We start from the raw sequence: 23,186 nt of genomic DNA on the forward strand, positions 1-23,186 counted from the left end.
TTTTTAATTCATTGATAACTGAGGGATATTAAAGTTCTAGGTGTTAGTGATAAACAAAATATAAATTTTGCATATTTGGACACGTGTGCATATGTATACAGTTGTGTCATGTTTAAATATGCATATATTTCTGAATTATTTGGAACCTGGCATAATCAAGATACCCACAGATTTGTAGTTTCTGTAGAATATCCTCTCTCAGTACATTCTGCTCTGTTGAGTCTTAAGACATTAAGTGTTATTTCTGTGTAATATTTTTGTGTCCTATTCCTTTATGAGGATATTCCTGGACAGGAAAAATATCCAAGTAAAGTGACATTTTGTAAGATTTTTTGGATCTAAAAGTTGTTTCAAAACTTCTGAAAATTGATTTTTTTCTCAACATTTCATTTAAAATTTTCAAACATCTAGAAAAGTTGAAGGAACTTCATAGTGAACACCCATATAACGACCAACTAGATTCTGTAATAAACAATTTACTATACTTGTTTTTTCACACGTCTAATCATCCATCCATTCCTCCATACATCTTCTTTTAATGCATTTTAGAGTAACTTGCAGATATCAGTACATGAATGTTGATTTATGAAATATAAATTTCCTTTGGCTTTAGTTACTGGAGTTAGTAATATTTTTGTCCTACGCTTCAAAGTCCTAGTAGAGAAATAATGAACAAATGCAAAAATAAATAGCTTATGATGACTTTGTTATAAAATGAAGAAATAAAAAAGACATCTTTTTTTTATTTTTTAACTTTTATTTAAGTGTGTTTTTCCAGGACCCATCAGCTCTAAGTCAAGTAGTTGTTTCAGTCTAGTTGTGGAGGGCGCAGCTCACAGTGGCCCATGTGGGGATTGAACCGGCAATCTTGTTGTTAAGATCACCGTGCTCTAACCAACTGAGCTAACCGGTGCCCCCCCCTTTCTTTAAGCTTTTATTTCTTTAAGTGAAAAAAGGACATGTTTTGATTTGATCTTTTTTCTAGTTTTCTGCAAATTAATCAGAACATGTTCTTATTTTCCTAACAATAATACATTGTCAAGTATTATTATAGTTCCTTTTCTTAATAAACTTACATTTGAAAAAACTTGATATTAAATCTCATGGTAACACCAACTTCTAAAATCTTTGCTTATCTACAGAGTGCCATTCTTTTATTATTAACTACAGGCAATGAATAAACTTAACTATAGTGGCCACATTAAATATAAATGATCACATTAAGTTCAGTTCCCAAAAGTTATTGGTTATTAGAAAGTTAGATTTTGGTTTGTGTGGCTGACCTATACATGATGGGGAGAAACAAATCCTACACAGTAAAAACTTCCTGATTAGAGGATTGCTATTGCTCCCCTCCCCTTTCTGATATACAAACAGCAGCTGTGTAGCTATTGTATTCTTTATGTATCTTTTTTTTTTAATTTTTTGGGGGAACATTGGGAAACTTTTTCCAAGACCCATCAGCTCCAAGTCAAGTGTTGTTTTCACTCTAGTTGTGGAGGGCGTAGCTCACTGGCTCATGTGGGAATCAAACTGGCGACCTTGGTGTTGAGCGCTGTGCTCTAACCAACTGAACCAACTGGCTGCCCCTTTATGTATCTTTTTGATTGTTATTTGAGAGGACAGCAAAGAATGAAATTATTTGAGTTCCCATTGATTTGCCATCTATTCTCCAAATAGGAAGTTCATTGCAGAAACAGAATGATGTCCTTTTATTTTGATTTTCTACAAGCTTTTGTTTTAGAACAGAAACTTGTGATAAGCTTAAAACTCTCACTAACTTTTCAAGTTTTAGGTTTTGTATATGGTGTAGATTTTATTTTAATCTTTGATTTTATCCGTGCTTACTTAATGCAAAAAGGAAAGAAAAAAAATGGTCCTCTCTATGACAGTTCTAGAAATTAGCCTTAACATGATCATGAATCATGAAGGAGAAAGTGACTACCTAATTCTGGAAGTGAGGAATACTGAAACATTTAGGGCTTGGAGGATGTCCTTGACTTTTTTCTTTAGGGACTTGTGCGTATTTACTGTTATTCTTCGACCCCTATCACTGGTGGGGATGAAGGAATGATGGGCAGCTATCTCTATCTCACACACATGCACTGTACCTACATGATTTGTTTTGGTCAGGTAATTCTCCATCTAGCAGCTTAATGTCAAATATGGTTCCAAAGTGGTTATTACTGCAGCAATGGGTGTGAAATGGAGGTATTGTACATTTTCTGTTGCTGTGAAGTTTTCAAATGCTTAGACTTATAGAATCGTAAAGACGCAAAGGCACTTTAGATTTCATATAAGCTAACCTCTAATTTAGCGATATTTTAAGAAGCAATTAAGTGATTTATTCTTGAATAATCTTAACTAGTGGCAGAGGCAGAACCTAATTCTCCAGATTTCTTTACTCAAGAAACTTTCTGATCATGTAGTTAAATCTAGATAGGGGAAAGTTGTTTTTTAATTCAAAAACAAAGGATAGTATACTTAAACCATTGTATTATTAAGAGAAAAGTTGTTTGACAAAGCTCAACTTAATGGGGGATTGGGGTGTGTGTGTGTGTGTGTGTGTGTGTGTGAATTAATTTAAAATGCTTTAGTGAAACAAGATAAATTAACTTAAAAATATCAATATGGGGCCGGCCCAGTGGCTCAGGCGGTTGGAGCTCCGTGCTCCTAACTCCGAGAGCTGCCGGTTCGATTCCCACATGGGCCAGTGGGCTCTCAAGCACAAGGTTGCCGGTTCAATTCCTCAAGTCCCGCAAGGGATGGTGGGCAGCGCCCCCTGCAACTAAGATTGAACACGGCACCTGGAGCTGAGCTGTCGCTGAGCTCCTGGATAGCTCAGTTGGTTGGAGTGCATCCTCTCAACCACAAGGATGCCGGTTGGACTTCCACAAGGGATGGTGGGCTGTGCCCACTGCAATTAGCAAGGGCAACTGGACCTGGAGCTGAGCTGCGCCCTCCACAACTAAGACTGAAAGGACAACAACTTGAAGCTGAATGGCACCCTCCACAACTAAGATTGAAAGGACAACAACTTGACTTGGAAAAAAATCCTGGAATTACACACTGTTCCCCAATAAAGTCCTGTTCCCCTTCCCCAATTTAAAAAAAAATTAATATGACTGAAATTTTAAGTTTGTTTTTTTAAACATTCCTGGAGAGGTCATCTAACGTCTCGGCCCTAGGTTTTTACATCTATGAAACACAATCAAGGGCTCTTTACAGTTCCTGCCTTATAAGTGTAAACGTTCTTTTCCAAAAATACAAACAAACAATAAATAAAGCAACTTTATGAAAAGCATACTTATTTAGTCTTCCCCAAAGAAAATCAGATCAAGTTACAGTAGGAAAAATTGTTACCTTGAAGTGTGTACTGTGTATATCTTTATAGTGTATACTATATTTTAATGATTGTTAAAAACACTTGTAAACATTGGTGTGAAGAGAAGCTTTATTACTTCAAAGCATTTATGAAAAAGAATATTAATTTAGGGTAGGTTAAATGTATCATGTTTAGAGGTGACCATACCTTTCAGTCATGTTAATAACTGTATTCTTTAACATGAATAACACGGTGAATAGAAACCTGTGTCAGCTTCATGAACACTGTGATTGTGGTGTGTGGTGTCTTGGGTGTTTCAAGGTTTAAATTCATACTTAGTGTGGGGTGCTTTATTCCTATTTCAGGAGCCTTATTTTTTGCTTGTATCTGGATAACGGAATGACTCAAAGAGTGTCTCAGTTTTCCTGCTTGGGGAATACTGTTTTACCCTACTGTTTCTTCATCTTTACATACTCACATCCCCGAGTTCATCCAAACATAATTTAAATGCTATGTCTTCCATCGATTCATCCCTGATCTTACCAGCTAGAAGTAATCTCTCCTCTGAATTCTCATAGCACATTACTTAACAAAGTCTTCCTACCTAGTATTATGGTTATTTATGTTTGTGCCTTATCCCTACTAGGCGTTTTCTTTTTTTAATTGAAGTATAACTGCCGTATAACATTAGTTTCAGGTATACAACACAATGATTCATTATTTGCATATATTGGAAATGATCACAGTGAGTCAGTTAACATCAGTCACCTTACATAGTTATGTATTTTTTTCTTGTGATGAGACTTTTTAAGGTCATATTAGGCTTTCTGAGGGAAGAATACTGATCTAGTTCTTAGTATTCCTAGAGAGCACCTACTGTGTGTAGTAGGTGTTCAATAAATAATTATTTAGTTAATTCTTAAAAAAATATTGCTAAAATGGAATTGCCAATAAAGCAAAGTAGATGAATTGCATCTTTCCATAGTATATACCTTTCTGGTTACAGATGGCTTTTGTTTTCTTTCCTCTTACATGTTTCCTTGGATGTTAATTTGTACCTAAATTTTATCTGTATGCTATGAAGGCGTTTTTAATTTCAGCTGCCTAAGAACTACCCGGAAACCTACAACATTGTTTCTAACAGAATTATAGTATTTTAGATATGGCTTTGTATTAAATCAACATATTTACATAGATCTGAAGGTTTAGTCTGAGCATTTTTTCCTCTAGATAGACATTTGATTTCATGTGTTTTGTTTTGTTTTTGTTTTTTCTCCCACCCCCCCACCCTCCTTACCCTTTGGTAACCACTAAAGTATTGTCTATGTCTATGAGTTTTTGTTTGTCTTGTTCTTTTGTTGTTTTTGGTTTACATACCACATATCAATGAAATCATAGGGTTCTCTGCTTATTTCGCTTAGCATTATATTCTCAAGATCCATCCATGTTGTCACAAATGTTCCTATATCATCTTTTCTTATCGCCGAATAGTATTCCATTGTGTATATATACCACAACTTCTTTATCCATTCATCTATTGAAGGACATTTTGGTTGTTTCCATGTCTTGGCCACTGTAAACAAAGCTGCAATGAACATTGGAGCACACGTGTCTTTATGGATAAATGTTTTCAGATTTTTTGGGTAGATACCCAGAAGAGGGATTGCTGGGTATGGGATTGTCATGTGGTAATTCTATTCGTAATTTTTTGAGGAACTTCCACACTGCCTTCCACAACGGCTGCACCAGTCTGCGTTCCCACCAATAGTGTATGAGGGTTCTTTTTTCTCCACAGCCTCTCCAGTACTTGTTACTATTTGTTTTGTTGATGATAGCCATTCTGACTGGGGTGAGGTGATATCTCATTGTGGTTTTCATTTGCATTTCTCTGATGGTTAGTGATGTGGAGCATTTTTTCATACGTCTATTTGCCATTTGTATGTCCTCTTTGGAGAAATGTCTCTTCAGGTCTTCTGCCCATTTTTCAATTGGGTTGTTTGTTTTTTTGTTGTTGAGTTTCATGAGTTCCTTGTATATTTTGGATATTAGCCCCTTATCAGAGGCACTGTTTGCAAAAATCTTCTCCCATTCAGTCAGTTGCCTCTTTATTTTGTCGATGGTTTCTTTTGCTGTGCAGAAGCTTTTCAGTTTCATATAGTCCCATTCGTTTATTTTAGCTTTTACTTCCCTTGCCTTTGGAGTCAAATTCATAAAATGCTCTTTGAACCCAAGATCCATAAGTTTAGTACCTATGTTTTCTTCTATGCAGTTTATTGTGTCTGGTTTTATGCTTAAGACTTTGATCCATTTTGAATTAATTTTGGTACATGGTGACAGATAGCAGTCCAGTTTCATTCTTTTGCACGTGGCTATCCAATTCTGCCAGCACCGTTTATTGAAGAGGCTGTCTTTCCTCCATTGTATGTTTTTAGCTTCTTTGTCAAAAATTATCTGTCCATATTTATGTGGTTTTATTTCTGGATTCTCAATTCTATTCCATTGGTCTGTGTGTCTGTTTTTCTGCCAATACCATGCTGTTTTGATTATCGTAGCCCAAGCTAAAGTCAGGAAGTGTGATACCTCCAGTATTGCTTTTCAACATAGTGTTGGAAGTCCTCGCCAGAGCAACCAGGCAAGAGAAACAAATAAAAGACATCCAAATTGAGAATGAAGAAGTTAAATTATTACTCTTTGCAGCTGACATGATGCTACATATAGAAAACCTTAAAGACTCCACCAAAAAGCTATTAGAAACAATCAACGAATACGGTAAAGTTGCTGGCTACAAAATCAACGTACAAAAGTCCATTGCATTCCTATATACTAACAATGAAATCTCAGAAAAAGAAATACAAAAAACAATTCCTTTTGCAATTGCAGCAAAAAGAATAAAATACCTAGGAATAAACTTAACCAAGGATGTGAAGGACCTATATGCTGAAACTATAAGACATTTTTGAAAGAAATTGAAGAAGACACAAAGAAATGGAAAGACATTCCGTGCTCATGGATTGGAAGAATCAACATAGTTAAAATGGCCATGTTACCCAAAGCAATATACAGATTTAATGCAATCCCCATCAAAATCCCTATGGCATTTTTTTAAAGAAATAGAACCAACAAATCATCAGATTTGTTTGGAACCACAAAAGACCCCAAATAGCCAAAGCAATCTTAAGATTTCATGTGTTTCAAGTGTGCTATACTTTGCATCTTTACTTAACTGGGACTTACTTTATTCTTTCAAAACTTCATAAAATTCTAAAGTAGGAGAGCATAACTTCTAGAACTGGTTCTCACCCTTTTTTCTTTTTTGGTGGCTAGGGGCTCTACAAGGGTTTACAGTATGCTCCCATTTATCAGTACTATTTTTCATTGCATAAAGTGATTCTCTGTGGGCCATGTGAGAATTACTGCTCTAGAAAATCTATGAATTCCCTGAAATTATAAGTAAATTTTTGTGAATCTGCCTATTCTGGATATTTCGTGTAAATGGAATCATATAAGATGTGGTTTCTTTCACTTTGCATAATATATTTTTTCTTTTTTTAATTGGGGAATGTTGGGGAACAGTGCGTTTCTCCAAGGCCCATCGGCTCCAAGTCAAATTGTTGTCCTTCAATCTTGTTGTGGAGGACGCAGCTCAGCTCCACGTCTAGTCGCCATTTTTCAGTCTTTAGTTGCAGGGCAGCCCACCATCCCATGCGGGAATTGAACTGGCAACCTTGTTGAGAGCTCGCGCTCCAACCAACTGAGCCATCCGGCTGCCTCTCCAGCAGCTCAGCAGCAGCTCATTGTCTTCAATCTAGTTGTGGAGGGCGCAGCTCACTGACCCACGAGGTAATCGAACCAGCAACCCTATTAAGAGTTCACATTCTAACCAACTAAGCTATCCAGCTGACCCTTGCACCCTAAATAAAAATATTTAGGAATAATATTTTCAAAGTTCATGTTGTCCATGTTCTTTGTTACTTTTTATGGTTGAATAATATTCCATTGTATAGATACCACATTTTCTTTATCCATTAATCTGTTGATGGACATTTGGGTTTTTGCTTTTAGCTGTTATGAGTAATGCTGCTGTGAACATTCATGTGCATGTTTTTATGTAGCACAGCTCCTTTCTGAGGGCAAAAATCTTAACCTTATTGGGGCATACCATTAATTTTTGCTCCAGAAGACGCATTAGAGCTGATGGTCCGGCTAGGTCTTATTTTCGGGGAAACAGGGTATGTGGCATAGAAACCTTTAGTGAGTGAACCAGTACAGAGACTACTTGCTTGTCATTAGTAAACTGAAGCAGCAACTACATTTTTCTTTCTTTGTCAGAAATATGTAGATGATGCATGAACCTATGATAAAATTAATGTGAAATCAAATCTCTGTGTATGTGTAATATGTATATATATGCATATATATACATATATATATATATATTAACTTTTGTTTATTTTAAATGTGTTTTTCCAGGACCCATCATCTCCAAGTCAAGTAGTTGCTTCAGTCTAGTTGTAGAGGGCGCAGCTCTCACTAGTCCATGCTGGGATCAAACCAGCAACCCTGGTATGATGAGTATCGCGCTCTAACCAACTAAGCTAACCAGCTGCCCCCTGTGTATATATATATTTTAATTAAAACTTATGGGTGACAAGGTTAGTAAAATTAACTTTCTTGAGTACATTTGGTTTTAGTCCTCTAAACAAATACTCTTGCCTGGTGATAATTTTAGTTTAGTTTCTTCTCTTTAGGGATTAGGTATTACCTTTTCCTTATTTGAAGAAATCTTTTTTCCTCACACCATTAATTTAAAGTTAAAAACAAGGAATCACCACAATGTACACTTAAAGGTCTATAGCCAACAATAAAAAGATAAAGTTAAAAACATGGAGTGCAGGATTTCTTTTGAGAGGTAAGGGTCATAACCATTTTGCATTTTTTTCTTTTTCTGGGATCCTTTACTGCTCTCCATACATCTTCTTGTCTCATACCTAGGCGATGACAAAAGCCTCCCAAGTAGTTGGTGATTGTAAAGGATAGATTTCTTAAGTACAAAACTATTTATTTTTAAAAATTATAAATATTTTGGAAAAAGTGCTTTTCGGACTTTTAGGCTTACTTATTTGCCATTCTTAAAGTAATCAACTGGCAATTTTTATGCTCTATACCGCTCTGTATGTCTACAATATTTTCTGATCTTTTTAAAAGGAACTAATTTACAAAAAAAGATTCTTCCGAAGAGCATTTATTTATGATTTAGGATTGCTTGTCTTTTTTTAAACTTTTTAATTCTCTGCAATATAAAAGTATAAAAGTAACTTAAAGCTGTGATAATTAATTTTCAATATAAAGTTGATAGAAACATAAACAGAATTGTGTTACTCCCTTAAATCTGCGTCTTTCTAAACTTGCAGTTGTTATTTTGGAAATAAAGTAATTGATAGCATTATCTCTTGAGATTTCACATGAGAAAATCTGCCCATTCATTGGAAGTAAATCATAAAAATATGTCCAGTGGAGGGAAATTATTTGTGCAAGATACATGTCTAACACTTTTCCAATGTAAGTTGTTTTTACGTAGCTGCTTGGAGGTAAGCATGATGGTAGTTATCTCCCAAATACCTTAATTGGCATTTCTTGATGGATAAGGACATTGAGTTCTCCTTTGATTATTGTAAAACTATTGATGTATTAAAACTATAAGAATATTTGAGGACACAATCAAGATGGTGCAGTAGGTAAGCGTTGTGTTTACCTTCTCTCACAACTACATCAAAATTACATCTAATCTACAAAATAACCATTATTGATAATTGCCTAAAATCAAGCTGAACTGAAACCTTTCAGCTAAGGACATCCAGAAGAAGCCACCTCCAGACTGGTAGGAAGGTCAGAGGTGTAGAACGGGCTGGTCTCACACCCGTGTGTGACCATTAAAGATCGGGAGGGCTATTTCTGCTGTGGGAGTCCCCTATCCCTCAAAGGAGAGAGAGATACCAGGCCCATCCCAGTCCAGGGTTCCAGTGCGGGGGGTGGGGGGTTCCCCCATAATTTTTGGTTGTGAAAACCAGCGGAGATTGTGACTGAGTGAGACAGTGAGGCTACACTCACAGGCGTTCCGAACTCTTAAAGGGACTGCGCGCGGACTTACCCACCAGTGGAATTACTCAATCTGAGCTCCAGCGCTGGGGCAGCAGCTGGAAAGGTGACAGGGAGAAATGGTGGGGAATTGAGTTCTCTGCCTTGGGACAGGGGCTGGAGAGGCAGCTTTCTCCTGGATGAAGGAGCTGGCGGAGGTCGTTGTTTCTTTGTTGAGGCCTCCCCCCCACCCCTCTCGCAATTTGAGACCTGGACCCGCCCAAATTTTGGGCACACGCAGGCTGCTTTCAGTGGCTTTCTCACGCAGACCGCCTGCCTTGCCTCAGCTGCACTTTCCTAGGTTCTCTCAAAGGTTCACGGAACCCAGAAGTAGCATCTGGCTCGAGCATGTCCTGTATCTCTAGCTGAGCAGCCCTAGGCCAGCACTAGTGGCAGCTGGCCTTGGTTCGCAGCTTGGTCTCTCAAACGCACTTCCAAGCACAGCACAGGTGGCAGACATCTTTGGGTTTCTTTCTGGCTCCCACTAGGTGGCCCCCAGTGGGGAATGGACTGTGGCTGAAGTAGACCTACAGTGCATCCCCTCCAAGGTGGCCCTAAGGCCCTCGTACCCAGTGGCCAGCTTCAAAAATGAGCTAGAACACCACCTAGCCGTCTCCAAGTACAACACACCCAAGGGGCAGATTGGACAGGAACCAGAGTCCTGCTGAGGCAGATCCTGCTCTGTAGGATCAGCCCCTGCACAACAACTCTTCCATTGTAGTCAGGGCCAGTCCTCACAACCAGTGAACCCAGGGTCAGTTCCTTATATTGATGTGCAGTTATCTACCAAGGCTCAACTACAAGAGGAGGGCACACACAACCCACACAAGGGACGCACCTGGAGCATGTGGCTCAGGTGACCAAGAGGACTGCGCCACTGAACCCCACAGCACACCTACTACATAAGGCCACTCTACTAAGACCGGAAGACATAGCAGTCCTACCTAATACATGGAAACAAACACAGGGAGGCAGCCAAAATGGGGAGTCCCAAATAAAAGAACAGAACAAAGCTCCAAAAAAAGGACTAAGCAAAACAGAGAGAAGCATCAAACAGTTCCAAACACTGGCTATAAGAATGCTCGATAAGGGCCAGCCTGGTGGCTCAGGCGGTTGGAGCTCCGTGCTCCTAACTCCGAAGGCTGCCGGTTCAATTCCCACATGGGCCAGTGGGCTCTCAACCACAAGGTTGCCAGTTCAGTTCCTGGACTCCCTCAAAGGATGGTGGGCTCCGCCCCCTGCAACTGAGATTGAACACGGCACCCTGAGCTGAGCTGGCTCTCAACCACAAGGTTGTCAGTTCGATTCCTGGACTCCCACAAGGGATGGTGGGCAGCACCCCCTGCAACTAAGGTTGAACATGGCACCTTGAGCTGAGCTGCCACTGAGCTCCCGGGTGGCTCGGTTGGAGCGCGTCCTCTCAACCACGAGGTTGCTGGTTCGACTCCCGCAAGGGATGGTGGGCTGCGCCCCCTGCAACTAGCAATGGCAACTGGACCTGGAGCTGAGCTGCGCCCTCCACAACTAAGACTGAAAGGACAACAACTTGAAGCTGAACAGCACCCTCCACAACTAAGATTGAAAGGACAACTTGACTTGGAAAAAAGTCCTGGAAGTACACACTGTTCTCCAATGAAAGTCCTGTTCCCCTTCCCCAATAAAATCTTTAAAAAAAAATAAAACAGAATGCTCAACGATCTCATAAAAATGGAGATGGAAACCATGAAAAAGAACCAGTCAGAAATAAAGGCTACAGTAATAGAAATGAAGACTATATTACAGGGAATCAGCAGTAGATTAGATGAAGCAGAGGATCCATCCAGCGATGTAGAGGATACAGTAGCAGAAAACACCCAACCAGAACAGCAAGAAGAAAAAAGAATCCAGGCATTGGGGTGGTGGGTCCTCATGCGCTTTCAACATGCGCATCGAGAAGTGTTATTTCTGTTCGGGGCCCATATACCCGGGCCACGGCATGATGTTCGTCCGCAACGATTGCAAGGTGTTCAGGTTCTGTAAATCCAAGTGTCATAAAAACTTTAAAAAGAAGTGCAATCCTCGCAAAGTCAGGTGGACTAAAGCATTCCGTAAAGCAGCTGGTAAAGAGCTTACAGTGGATAATTCATTTGAATTTGAAAAACGTAGAAATGAACCTGTCAAGTACCAGCGGGAGTTGTGGACTAAAACTATTGATGAATGAAGAGAGTTGAAGAGATCAAACAGAAACGCCAAGCTAAATTTATAATGAACAGGTTGAAGAAAAATAAAGAACTACAGAAAGTTCAGGACATCAAAGACGTCAAGCAAAACATTCATCTTGTCCGGGCCCCTGTTGCATGCCGAGGAAAGCAGCTGGAAAACAAAATGGTACAGAAATTACAACAGGATGTGGACATGGAAGTTTCTGAAAATCTTAACTGTCTGTAACCATTCCTGTGAGTGCATTGGAAAATCTCCTTTAGAGACTTAAAACTTCTACATTTGATTTTTTTTTACATAAAGTGACTCAAATGAAAAGGTGATTAAAAGTACATCTCTTCTACTACATTGCTATCTGCAAAACATCAGATATTAACAGATACAAGATTGCATCTCAGTGCTTCACTAATAGATGTATTTATGTAAATCATGAAAATTCTGCAAACAATTGAATTGTGGACATAAAATGCTCATGCCACTTGGATAATGGCACTCAGCAACATTTATGTAATACTAATGATAAAAACTCATGGCTACTGATATGTAAAATAAAATTTTTTTTGCAGTAAAATAAAGAAAAAAGAATCCAACAAATTGAGGAGAGTTTAAGGGGCCTCAGGGACAATATCAAGTGTACGAACATTCTCATTATAGGGGCACCAGAAGGAGAAGAGAGAGAGCAAGGGATTGAAAACCTATTTCAAGACATAATGACAGAAAACTTCCCTAACCTGGGGAAGGCAATGGACGTACAAGCCCAGGGAGCACAGAGACCCAAAGAGGCCCACACCAAGACACATCATAATTAAATGTCAAAGGTTAAATGCAAAGAAAGAATCTTAAAGGCAACAAGAGAAAAGCAGTTAGTGCCCTACAAGGGAGCCCCCATAAGACTGTCAGCTGATTTCTCAACAGAAACGTTGCAGGCAAGAAGGGAGTGGCAGGAAATATTTAAAGCGATGAAAAGCAATGACGTACAACCAAGATTGCTCTACCCAGCAAGGCTGTCATTTAGAATTGAAGGACAGATAAGGAGCTTCCCAGACAAGAAAAAAAAGCTGAAGGAGTTCATCACCACCAAACCAGTATTACAAGGACTTTTAGAGGGACTTCTTTAAGATGGGGGGGGGGGGTTAAGGAGGGGTGAAAGGGGAAGGGATTAAGAAGACAAACTGGTTGTTACACAGTAATCATAGGGATGTAGGTTACAACATAAGGAATATAGTCAATAATATTGTAATAACTCTGTATGGTGCCAGATAGGTACTAGATCGATCAGGGTGATAGATGGGAATGGGGTTGGGGATGGAGAAAAAGGTGAAGGAATTAAGAAATACAAATTGGTAGTTAATACAGTACGGGGAATATAATCAAAATTGTTGTAAAGATCATGTAAGGTGCCAGATGGGCACTGGACTTATCAGGGGATCATGTCATAGACTGTGTAGATGCCTGACCAATGCACTATACACCTGAAACCGAAGTAGAATAATGTTGAATGTCAACTATAACTAACTCTATAGGTATATATAATCACAGGATGTGGAGTGCAACATAGGGAAGATAGTCAATGGTATTATAACAGCTGTATAAGATGTCAGAGGGTTAGTAGCTTGGGGGGTGGGTAATCACTTTATGAGGGGTTTAAATGTCTATTACGTTGCTTTGTACATTTGAAACTAATTTATAAAAAGAATATTTATTTGAATTAACTAATTTGTTTTTTCTTCAAGCTGCTCACCTGTACAGGGCAGGTTTCTGTAAAGCTGAGAAGCCTGACCAGTAGAATATTTCAATGGTTGTATCCTAGCATTGAGGCTTCTTCCAAAATGTTTAGTCTTTTTGTTACTTGTACTTGTGAATCCTTGGGTTCCTTCACTGAAAAGACTTAACACTGTACTTAATTTTCTTACTCCCCTCCTAATGGCATTTAAGATCTTCTCATCTTCCTTTGGCACTTTATTTGTTTTGTTTAATAAAATGCCAGACACTGAAAAAAGGTCTTTATCCTTGTTCAGTGTCAAAACCTGTGTGAAACAGAGTCATTTAGTTTTTCATTTTACAGATTGTATACGGACCTGGAAGTAGAATAGTGTGGAATGGGAAGGCTAATCAAAGAGCAGAAGATAAATTTAAACTCCCTAGATTGGTTCCATGTTCTAGGTAAAAATGAAAGCAAAGGTCAGGGTCTTCTATTAAACCCTTTCATCTGTCTGATTAGACCTCTGTTTTGGCTGTGGAAATCTCTGTTCTTAGAAAAAGTTTAAACTATTCTTTTTTTTTTTTTTCTTAAAGTTTATTGGGGTAACAGTTGTTAGTAAAGTTACATAGATTTCAGGTGTACAATTCTGTAATACATCATCTATAGCTCACGTTATCCTTTTTCCCTGAAAATGAGACCTAGCTAGACCATCAGCTCTAATGCGTCTTTTGGGGCAAAATTAATATAAGACCTGGTATTGTGTTATATTATACCCGGTCTTACAGTAAAATAAGACTGGATCTTATATTAATTTTTGCTCCAAAAGATGCATTAGAATCAAATATATGGTGATGGAAGGAGAACTGACTCTGGGTGGTGAACACACAATGGGATTTTTAGATGATGTAATACAGAATTGTACACCTGAAATCTATGTAATTTCATTAACACTTGTCACCCCAATAATTAAATTAAAAAACGATACATTAGAGCTGATGGTCCGGCTAGGTCTTATTTTCGGGCAAACATGGTATGTGTTCACCACCCAGAGTCAGTTCTCCTTCCATTACCATGTATTTGACCCCGTTTACCCTCTTCTAGAAACCGTCTCCCCCTTTACCCTCTGGTAAGCACTATACTATTGTCTATGTCTATGAGTTTTTGTTTCTGCATTTGTTTGTCTTATTCATTTGTTGTTTTCATAAACTATTCTTTATGAGCCTGCCAAACCAGAGGGCAACCCAGTTCTGAGTCACAATAATGTATATATAGACTTGGAAAAAAATTAAAGTTTTTCTTTAGGTATATTATTGAAAAATAGGAATTAGAGCTTCATTTTCCTCCATTTTATCTTTGTCTTATGAGTTACATAGTACTACAATTAAAAGAACAATGAACCACAGGGATACGGAAGACAGTTTGGGCAATATAATCAATAATGTTGTAAAGATTTTGTAGGGTATCAGATAGGTACTTGTCTTATTAGGGAGACCACTTCATGGATGGTGTAGATGCCTGACCACTCCAGTGTACACCTGAAGCTGAATAATACTGTATGTCAACTATAATTTAATATATATATAGTCACGGGATGTGGAGTACAGCATAGGGAGTAGAGTCAATGGAATTGTGACAGCTACATACGATGTCAGAGGGGTAGTAGATTGGGGGAGGGGTTTATCACTTTGTGAGGGGTGTAAATATCTATTACATTGTTTTGTACACCTGAAACTAATTTAAAAAAAAGAACAATGAAGTCGAATTTGAAAGTCATTCTAATAGAAGTCATATCACTAGATAACTGAGTGTTTCATTTTATGGAATATTTTAGAATGTTGAGAAAACAGATGTGAAGAAGTAATTAAATAGTACTTATTTATACATATGTTCCTGGTAGGTGCTGTTGGCAGCAGCGGTCTGCACAAAAGCAGGAAAGGCTATTGTTTCTCGACAGTTTGTGGAGATGACCCGAACTCGGATTGAGGGCTTGTTAGCAGCTTTTCCAAAGCTCATGAACACTGGAAAACAACATACATTTGTTGAAACAGAGAGTGTAAGATATGTCTACCAGCCTATGGAGAAATTATATATGGTACTGATCACTACCAAAAACAGCAACATCTTAGAAGATCTGGAGACCCTAAGGCTCTTCTCAAGAGTGGTAAGAGTCTTTCTGTAATATTAGTTTTTTGCTTTAAATTTTCTGTGAGAAACTATTTTTACCCAAAGCAGATGATGCTTATCAATTTGCATGTTCCATGTCCCCCCAACCCTAGCAAGCTTATTGCTACAGCTCTGTATTCATTCAGCAAACGTTTACTGGATGTCCTCCTAGGCTATAAGTATCCCAAAAGAGAATATGGGAACTGCCCTTTTGTTTCCTCATTCTTAAGTATTTACTTTAATCTGTCTTTGTGGTTCTGACACTTATTTGGCTGAATTCTTGGATAATGTACTTTAGATTAGACTTACTGATATAGACAAAGACACACTTTATGCCAAAGTCTTGCTTAAAATGGAGTAGAAGGAGTTAAAGGGATTCAGGTTTATTGAAATTTATGTACTTTAAAGGATAAGACTTGAACTACATAACTGCTGATAAATCTTTCTTTTCCATTGTTGTCCATGATTAGATTCCGGAATATTGCCGAGCCTTAGAGGAAAATGAAATATCTGAGCACTGTTTTGATTTGATTTTTGCTTTTGATGAAATTGTCGCCCTGGGATACCGGGAGAATGTTAATCTGGCACAGATCAGAACCTTCACAGAAATGGATTCTCACGAGGAGAAGGTGTTCAGAGCGGTCAGAGAGGTAAATAGTTTCTTCTCTGTGACTTCCAGTTTGTGTAGGTTTCCTTTTATGCTTCATTATCTGTTTTTCCTGTCTTTATTTGCTAGTATAGACTGTACTCAAAGGCACATCCATGTATGTCTTTTTTGTAGACTCAAGAACGTGAAGCCAAGGCTGAGATGCGGCGTAAAGCAAAGGAATTACAACAGGCCCGAAGAGATGCAGAGAGACAGGGCAAAAAAGCACCAGGATTTGGGGGATTTGGAAGTTCTGCAGTCTCTGGAGGAAGCACAGCTGCCATGATCACAGAGACTATCATTGAAACTGATAAACCAAAAGTGGCACCTGCACCAGTCAGGTATAATTTGGGGTATCACCAGCAGCCCGAAAATGGCAGTTGAAGGCTATATGTGTGTGTTTTTGGAATGATAATCTGATTTTTAGGCAAGCTGTATGTAATGAATGTCTTGATGAAGTAAGATGTACTGTTGAATTTGACTACATAATGGAGATAAAGGAGAAATTTGAATGTGATGTTTTCCCTTTTGGGTAAAAGAGAGTTCTTTTACAAATTATACCATAACCTCAATTTCCTATGAGAGTTGCCTTGTTTTGGGAGAGGAGGGGATATTTAACTGTTTATGGAACATAGATTTTTAATCTTTGTGTTCATGAGTGTATTTCAGGGAGAATTTGTGACTACCCAAAATTATATGTAAAAGTTCGTTTGTAGACCAGTGTATTTATCTGGATGGAAGGTACAAAGTTTTCATCAGATCATACATGCTTATAAAAGTATACCTTTGGTCTTTGGATATCTGAAGCTTACATGTTAATAGTGACTCAACTGCCAGTTTGGGTCGGAAATAGTTTAGTTGTTCACCAAACACAAGGACAGTTGGGTTTTTCCCTTGAGATCTTCGCATTCCTCATAAAGAACAGCTTCAGGGAACGCTTCAGTGACACGGGATTATTAATTAATGTGGCTTTTTAAAAATCGTGTGTGTGTATTTTTTCTTATTTTGTATTCTTTCTCACCTAGGCCTTCAGGCCCCAGCAAGGCTTTGAAACTTGGAGCCAAAGGAAAGGAAGTAGATAACTTTGTGGACAAATTGAAATCTGAAGGTGAAACTATCATGTCCTCCAATATGGGCAAGCGTACCTCTGAAACAACCAAAGTGCATGCTCCACCCATTAACATGGAAAGGTGAGTGGTAACCTTTTCAGTAAGAATAGGTTACATAATGTTTGAAAATTTTTATTTCAGTGCACTATAAATTCTTTTTTCTTTTACTTTTTCCAGACTTAAAAGACTTAGTGTATATTCTAGGTTATTAACCTAAGGATTTTGGGGGGTTTTGTTTGTTTTTATTTTAACCATGATATGGGGCTCTCAGCCTTCTATCTTCAGTGAAGTTTAGAACTTAGCTTTTATCAACTCTGTGCTGGGTAAATTAAAAACAACTTGTCTTCATGCCTAATGTGTGCCTTGAAATGGCAGTTGAATTAGAGGGCTCTTAAAATGGGCTTGAATTAGAGGGCTAGAGATATGATGACCCCTACACTGTATTTTGGCACGTCTATTTCTAATTAAACTTTAAGGAGAACCAACCTTTAATATAAAATGTATAAATATCTTTCACAGAAAATTAACATTATCTTTTACCTTTTAAGTATTTAAACCTAGTATAGAATATTTTGTTTCTTAACTCGGGACTGTGGTCCTGGTTGGTAACATTTTTAAATGGTAATTATCAGGTTCACATATTCATGACTCAGATTTCTTGTCTTGAAGCCCAGAGCTTCTACTGTTGCTAATGGTTTTGAGGGTAAATGAAAAATGAGTCTGGGAGGATACCTCTATGAGGTGTGCATAAAAGGAGTATTCTGTGTATTCTGTTCTGTATTATATGAACAGGGCTAGTTACATCAGTATAAATCTCTTAAATCATTAAAGCCCCTGTGCATTCCTAGTGGTTGCTTTGAGTGAAACAGAGGCTTGACACTATTTTAAAAAGGTGTTGGAGATGATCACGTATTAGAGAGGGCTCCTGGTTCTTTTCTAAATGATGAAATACTTCCTGAGCATGGAGCAAACTCTTGTGAAAGTAAATGGGACCCTGTGTTGTCTTAAGATACACTCTTTTGTGGACATAGTGTCTTGTCTTTGTTTCTGGGAAGATTTAGTGGTTGGAACAAAGTAGGATGCCAGAATATTCTTTGTAGCCTCTGCAGTTCACCCAGCTGTAGATAGTTTATTAGTAAAGAATATAGATAGACTGTCCTTAATTATTGCCCATAGCAGCAGCACTTTTTATTTTACTCTTTAAAGAGCATTATTAGGTCAAATGACAAAATTGGCATGTGGGTGGTAGATTAGGTAAAAGTATTGTACCAGTGTAGATTTGTGAAGTTAATTGTACTATGGTTGTATAAGAGAATGTCTATATTCTTACAAAATGTACTCGGAAGTATTTAGGGGGAAAAGGCCATGGTGTATATTATCTGCCTCTAAATGGTTCAGGAAAAAAAATGAAGTATATAATATTTGCTAAGAGTATGCAAATGATGAAACAAATGGGATAAAATGTTAACAGTAGGTTAAAAGGGTATACATGTATTTCTGGTATAATTTTAATGTTTTAACATTTGAAATTATTTTCAAATAAAAGCTTTTTCAATTGTTCCCCCCGCCCCTTTTTTCTACAACTGCCTAGTATTCATCTTTGTGGATATACTTTTCTGTATTTAAGCATTTCCCTATTGATGGACATTTAAGTTGTTTTCAAACTTTTGTTATTACAATTCTTCAGTGAATAACTGAACTACATTGTTTGCACAGGTGAGAATTTATCTGTAGGATGAGGAATTGCTGAATTGAAGAGTATAATGCTTTAAATTTTGATACATATAGCAGCAGCACCTGAAAATAAGTTGTGGATGGCTAATCACCATTAAACCCTGAAGAAGGAGAGTTCTGGTTTCTGCCTTTCTGAACAAATTTTTCTCTGCAGTGTGCACATGAAGATTGAGGAAAAAATCACACTAACCTGTGGACGAGATGGAGGATTACAGAACATGGAGTTGCATGGCATGATCATGCTTAGGATCTCAGATGACAAATTTGGCCGAATTCGTCTTCATGTGGAAAATGAAGATAAGAAAGGGGTGCAGCTACAGGTGTGTAGAGACTTTTGATAAGGGAGTATTAAGACTTGTTTGTCTACCTAGCACAGTCTTTCCCAACTGGAGTTCCTCATGTGAACCACAGAACACAGGAAATTATTAAAGTTGTATAACTAGTGCCATTCTGGATGCACAAGAAAGAAGTTAATGTATTACATACAGTGGGTGCCTGAAGGCAATAAATCTCTTCCCAGGCCGGTTGAGTGATTGACAACAGCTGAATTAAAATGGCCTTTTAATATTGGAATTGAATGAAAGGTCATTTTGAAATCTAATAAATTACTTCATACTCATTAACGCAAGTGCAGAGAGATGTACAACAACTCTTTGTTGTACAAAGAGTAAAATAATTCATTTAGGATATTGCTTGATGTATGGTTTTTATAAAAGTTTTTAAACTTAATAAGGATGTATTTTATTGAAACAGGTTATGATACCAAATTTACTCATTCTGTCCCTTTATATAAACTACCAGTGCTTGTGTTGTTACCTGAAGGGCAGTATCTAACGGTATATTTGAAAAGTGCATAAAACCCTTACAAAATCAATTTGTATGTTCCACCTGTCTGAATATGTGTGAGATGTTCTTGTCACATTTTATGTAGATGGTTGATTTTCTCTTACCACAAGAACAAAGCCTTTTCAGGGAAGAATGTGTTTTTGTCTACTCCCCGCCCCCATAATTAGCACAAAATTGTCTTTTGTAAGTAGTGCTTATGTTATTTCAAACAGCTTTGCTGGCTCTAAAAGTATATGTAGGCTGCTATCCAAAAGTTATTTTTCTTTTTTTCTCCTAATACGACCTTTTAAAAGATTAGTCCATTTCACTTGTCCCGAGTTTGAATAACCTTAGTGCTGGGGCAAAATTGCAACTAAACTTTCCACAGACCTTTTCCCTCTGCTGCTTCTTTGGTATAAGGCCAAGACGCTGTCTGACCCAGGCAGCTGATCAATATCTGACCCTAGTCTTCTACTTGGCAAGCTTGACCTCACCATGAGGCTGCTCCCTGTGAAGTATTTTTGGAAAGGACTTGGTTAAAGGTTTTTAACTTCTTCAATTACAAAATTATTAACTTGTTCAATTACAAACAAAATGGCTTAGAGTTGAAATCATTTTTTTCTTTTACTGTTTTTTAAATGTCTAAATCTTCTTAAAAGTTTTTAAAGATGGGAGATCATTCTTCAAAATCAAAAAGAATTAGAAATTTTTAGGTACCTTGAGATATTTTGATATGACCCATGGAAGACTAGAGGGAATTTATTTCCTATCTTACCCTGTCTGAACCTCAGAAGTTTTCTTTCCCTTTTCATTTCAGACCCATCCAAATGTGGATAAAAAACTTTTCACTGCAGAATCTCTAATTGGCTTGAAGAATCCAGAGAAGTCATTTCCAGTCAACAGTGACGTAGGGGTGCTAAAGTGGAGACTACAAACCACAGAGGAATCTTTTATGCCGCTGACAAGTAAGTGTCTCTGGCCAGTTCCACTAAGCTAGTCTGTACTGAGAACTAGAAATAGCCCTGGCTTATGTACTCTTATCTTCATTGACATAGCAAAATTCTTGACAAAATGACCTTTTGTTGAATTTTGTGTATTTTAATCATTAGCTTTAAATTTTAATACCTTTAATGTTAAAACTTACGTTCAGTAGTTTACATTAGGATGTTTAAGGCCTGCAGCTGTCAGCTTTGATTTTCAATCTTAACTTTTCTCTGCTCTTTTCTAATGTTCTAGTATGTCTGCTTTGCTTTTCTCCTCAGTTAATTGCTGGCCCTCAGAGAGTGGAAATGGCTGTGATGTCAACATAGAATATGAACTACAAGAAGATAATTTAGAACTGAATGATGTGGTTATTACCATTCCACTCCCGTAAGTGGTATCCCCCACACAATCATATTTTCTATATTGGGTTTATAGAACTAGTCTTGTAGTACTCATTTTGGAGACATTACTTAGCTAGCTATCCATTCTAACATATTTGCTTCTATATGATTCCACTTAATGACATTCTGAAAAGGTAATACTTTTGGATCAGAAATTAAGAGGTAGAGAAGAAGGCCTTTGACTGCAGAGGGGCACAAGGGAACTTTGCGGGATGATGGAAATGTTCTATAACTTGATTGTGATGGTGTTTATAAGATTACATACACTTGTCAAAATGCATTGAGCTAGCTGTACACTTTAAAAGAAGTGGAGTTGGGATGGCCAGTTAGCTCAGTTGGTTAGAGCATGGTGCTAATAACACCAAGGTTGCTGGTTCAATCCCCACATGGGTCACTGTGAGCTGCGCCCTCCTTAAAAAAATAAACAAACAAACAAACAAACAAAATAAAAAGAGTGGCGTTTACTGACTTTAAAACCAAACCAGACAAATAAGACAAAAACTGGCTAGTTGTAGTTGTAGAGCTATTTTTTTTTGTTTTCACATGTAGGTCCTCAGTTTATTCATGTAGTAATGAAGATTCCCAGAAGGGGGAGCCACTTCTCAGTCAAACTTTCTCTGTTTTGTTTTGCAAGTCAAAGAAGTTGAGTCAGTCAGATTGAATTTTTCTTTTTCATTTTGCTGTCTAAACTTTGAGCTAAAGATGAGAATGTGTTTTTAAGGGAACTGTTAATTCTTGCTGAAACATGATGTCTACATTACTTTCAGTACATTTTCTAACAGCTTTATTGAGGTATGACTGACATGTAATACACTACACATATTTAACTGTGCAGTTTGTTTTGACATGTATACACCTGTGAAACCATCACCACAATTAAGATAATGAAAATATCCATTCCACCATTCCCAAAAGTTTAGCTCAAATAAGTTGTTTTTGTTTGCTTAAATGGCCTACTTTCTAGGATCATTTGGAAATAGTCTACCTTAAGTTTATCTCCTCACTAGCATTTCCAGTGAGTGTGCACTATTACTTTACCAATGAATCCCAGCTCCTCTACCTCTCAGCTCGCCCTTCATGAACACCCACTAAGTGTATTCTTAGTGTATCTTTACTATTATATTGCTTAGTTATTGTTACAGAGAAAATGGTACTAATTTAATTTGTAGTTTTGCTCCCTTTTTGATAATTCAGGCTTTCAGATGGCCGGGTCTGGTTTTACTCATTCGTGTTTCCATTTTTAAAAAATATGCTTTATTACCAATATCCCCTTTAATGGGATAACCATCTTATTCACAGCTTGGTTATTCTTTCAGAGGAGTAGATGGCTGCCTTGAACCATTGTAGGTCTTGGGCATTGGTAACAGGTGTGGGTTTTGTTTTGTCAAGATTTATTTTAGTAGACTATTTTTAGGATGCCACAATTTTTAGCCCTCTCCATCTACCCTGTAATTTTGGTTATGGTGGTTTCCTGTGTCTTAGATCAATTTTGCAATAGTCTCCAGAAGAGACCTTTAGACAACACTTTACCCTATTGTCTAAAACTGATCAAATTAGAGATCAGAATCAGAATTGGAACAGGGCAAAGAGAAGAGCATATATATAACTGGGACCATAAAATTGATAGGGAAGAGTTAATGGTGTTAATATCACCCTTAAAGTTTTATTTGTCTCCATTATTTACCCTGCCCTTAATTCAAGCATTCACTGTCACTGGTGAGTTAAACGATGGGAAATTTAGAATGTGGAGGAGTAGGTGACACTGCCTGTCAGCCATGTGTGAGGGTACAAAGTACCTTCTAACTACCCTTTTTCCCGGAAAATAAGACCTCACCAGCTCTAATGCGTCTTTTGGAGCAAAAATTAACGTAAGACCCGGTATTGTATTGTATTGTATTGTATTGTATTGTATTATGTTATTACTATACTATGTTATGTTATATTGTTATATTAAAGACCAAGT

The 23,186-nt window shown here is 37.6% G+C and overlaps 2 protein-coding genes across 3 annotated transcripts in view; both read left to right on the plus strand.

Annotated features, from left to right (window-relative positions):
- Positions 1 to 23,186, plus strand: part of ARCN1 (archain 1) — a 33,955-nt gene that overhangs the window by 5,822 nt on the left and 4,947 nt on the right. For both annotated transcript variants that reach the window (XM_081062472.1, XM_081062473.1), the window contains exons 2-8: positions 15,259 to 15,522; positions 15,995 to 16,174; positions 16,306 to 16,511; positions 17,196 to 17,360; positions 19,168 to 19,333; positions 20,656 to 20,803; positions 21,101 to 21,209. In XM_081062472.1, coding sequence (XP_080918598.1) covers positions 15,259 to 15,522; positions 15,995 to 16,174; positions 16,306 to 16,511; positions 17,196 to 17,360; positions 19,168 to 19,333; positions 20,656 to 20,803; positions 21,101 to 21,209 — 1,238 coding nt within the window. The remainder of the gene's footprint in view (positions 1 to 15,258; positions 15,523 to 15,994; positions 16,175 to 16,305; positions 16,512 to 17,195; positions 17,361 to 19,167; positions 19,334 to 20,655; positions 20,804 to 21,100; positions 21,210 to 23,186) is intronic.
- On the plus strand, positions 11,350 to 11,975 carry LOC308503286 (putative ribosome biogenesis protein RLP24). The gene is given in 2 exon segments (XM_081062493.1): positions 11,350 to 11,652; positions 11,655 to 11,975. Coding segments are annotated over 2 exon segments (504 nt in total). The 5' UTR covers positions 11,350 to 11,381; the 3' UTR covers positions 11,888 to 11,975.

Source organism: Rhinolophus hipposideros, assembly GCF_964194185.1.
Source record: "Rhinolophus hipposideros genome assembly, chromosome: 10".
In the NCBI taxonomy this organism is placed as follows: domain Eukaryota; kingdom Metazoa; phylum Chordata; class Mammalia; order Chiroptera; family Rhinolophidae; genus Rhinolophus; species Rhinolophus hipposideros.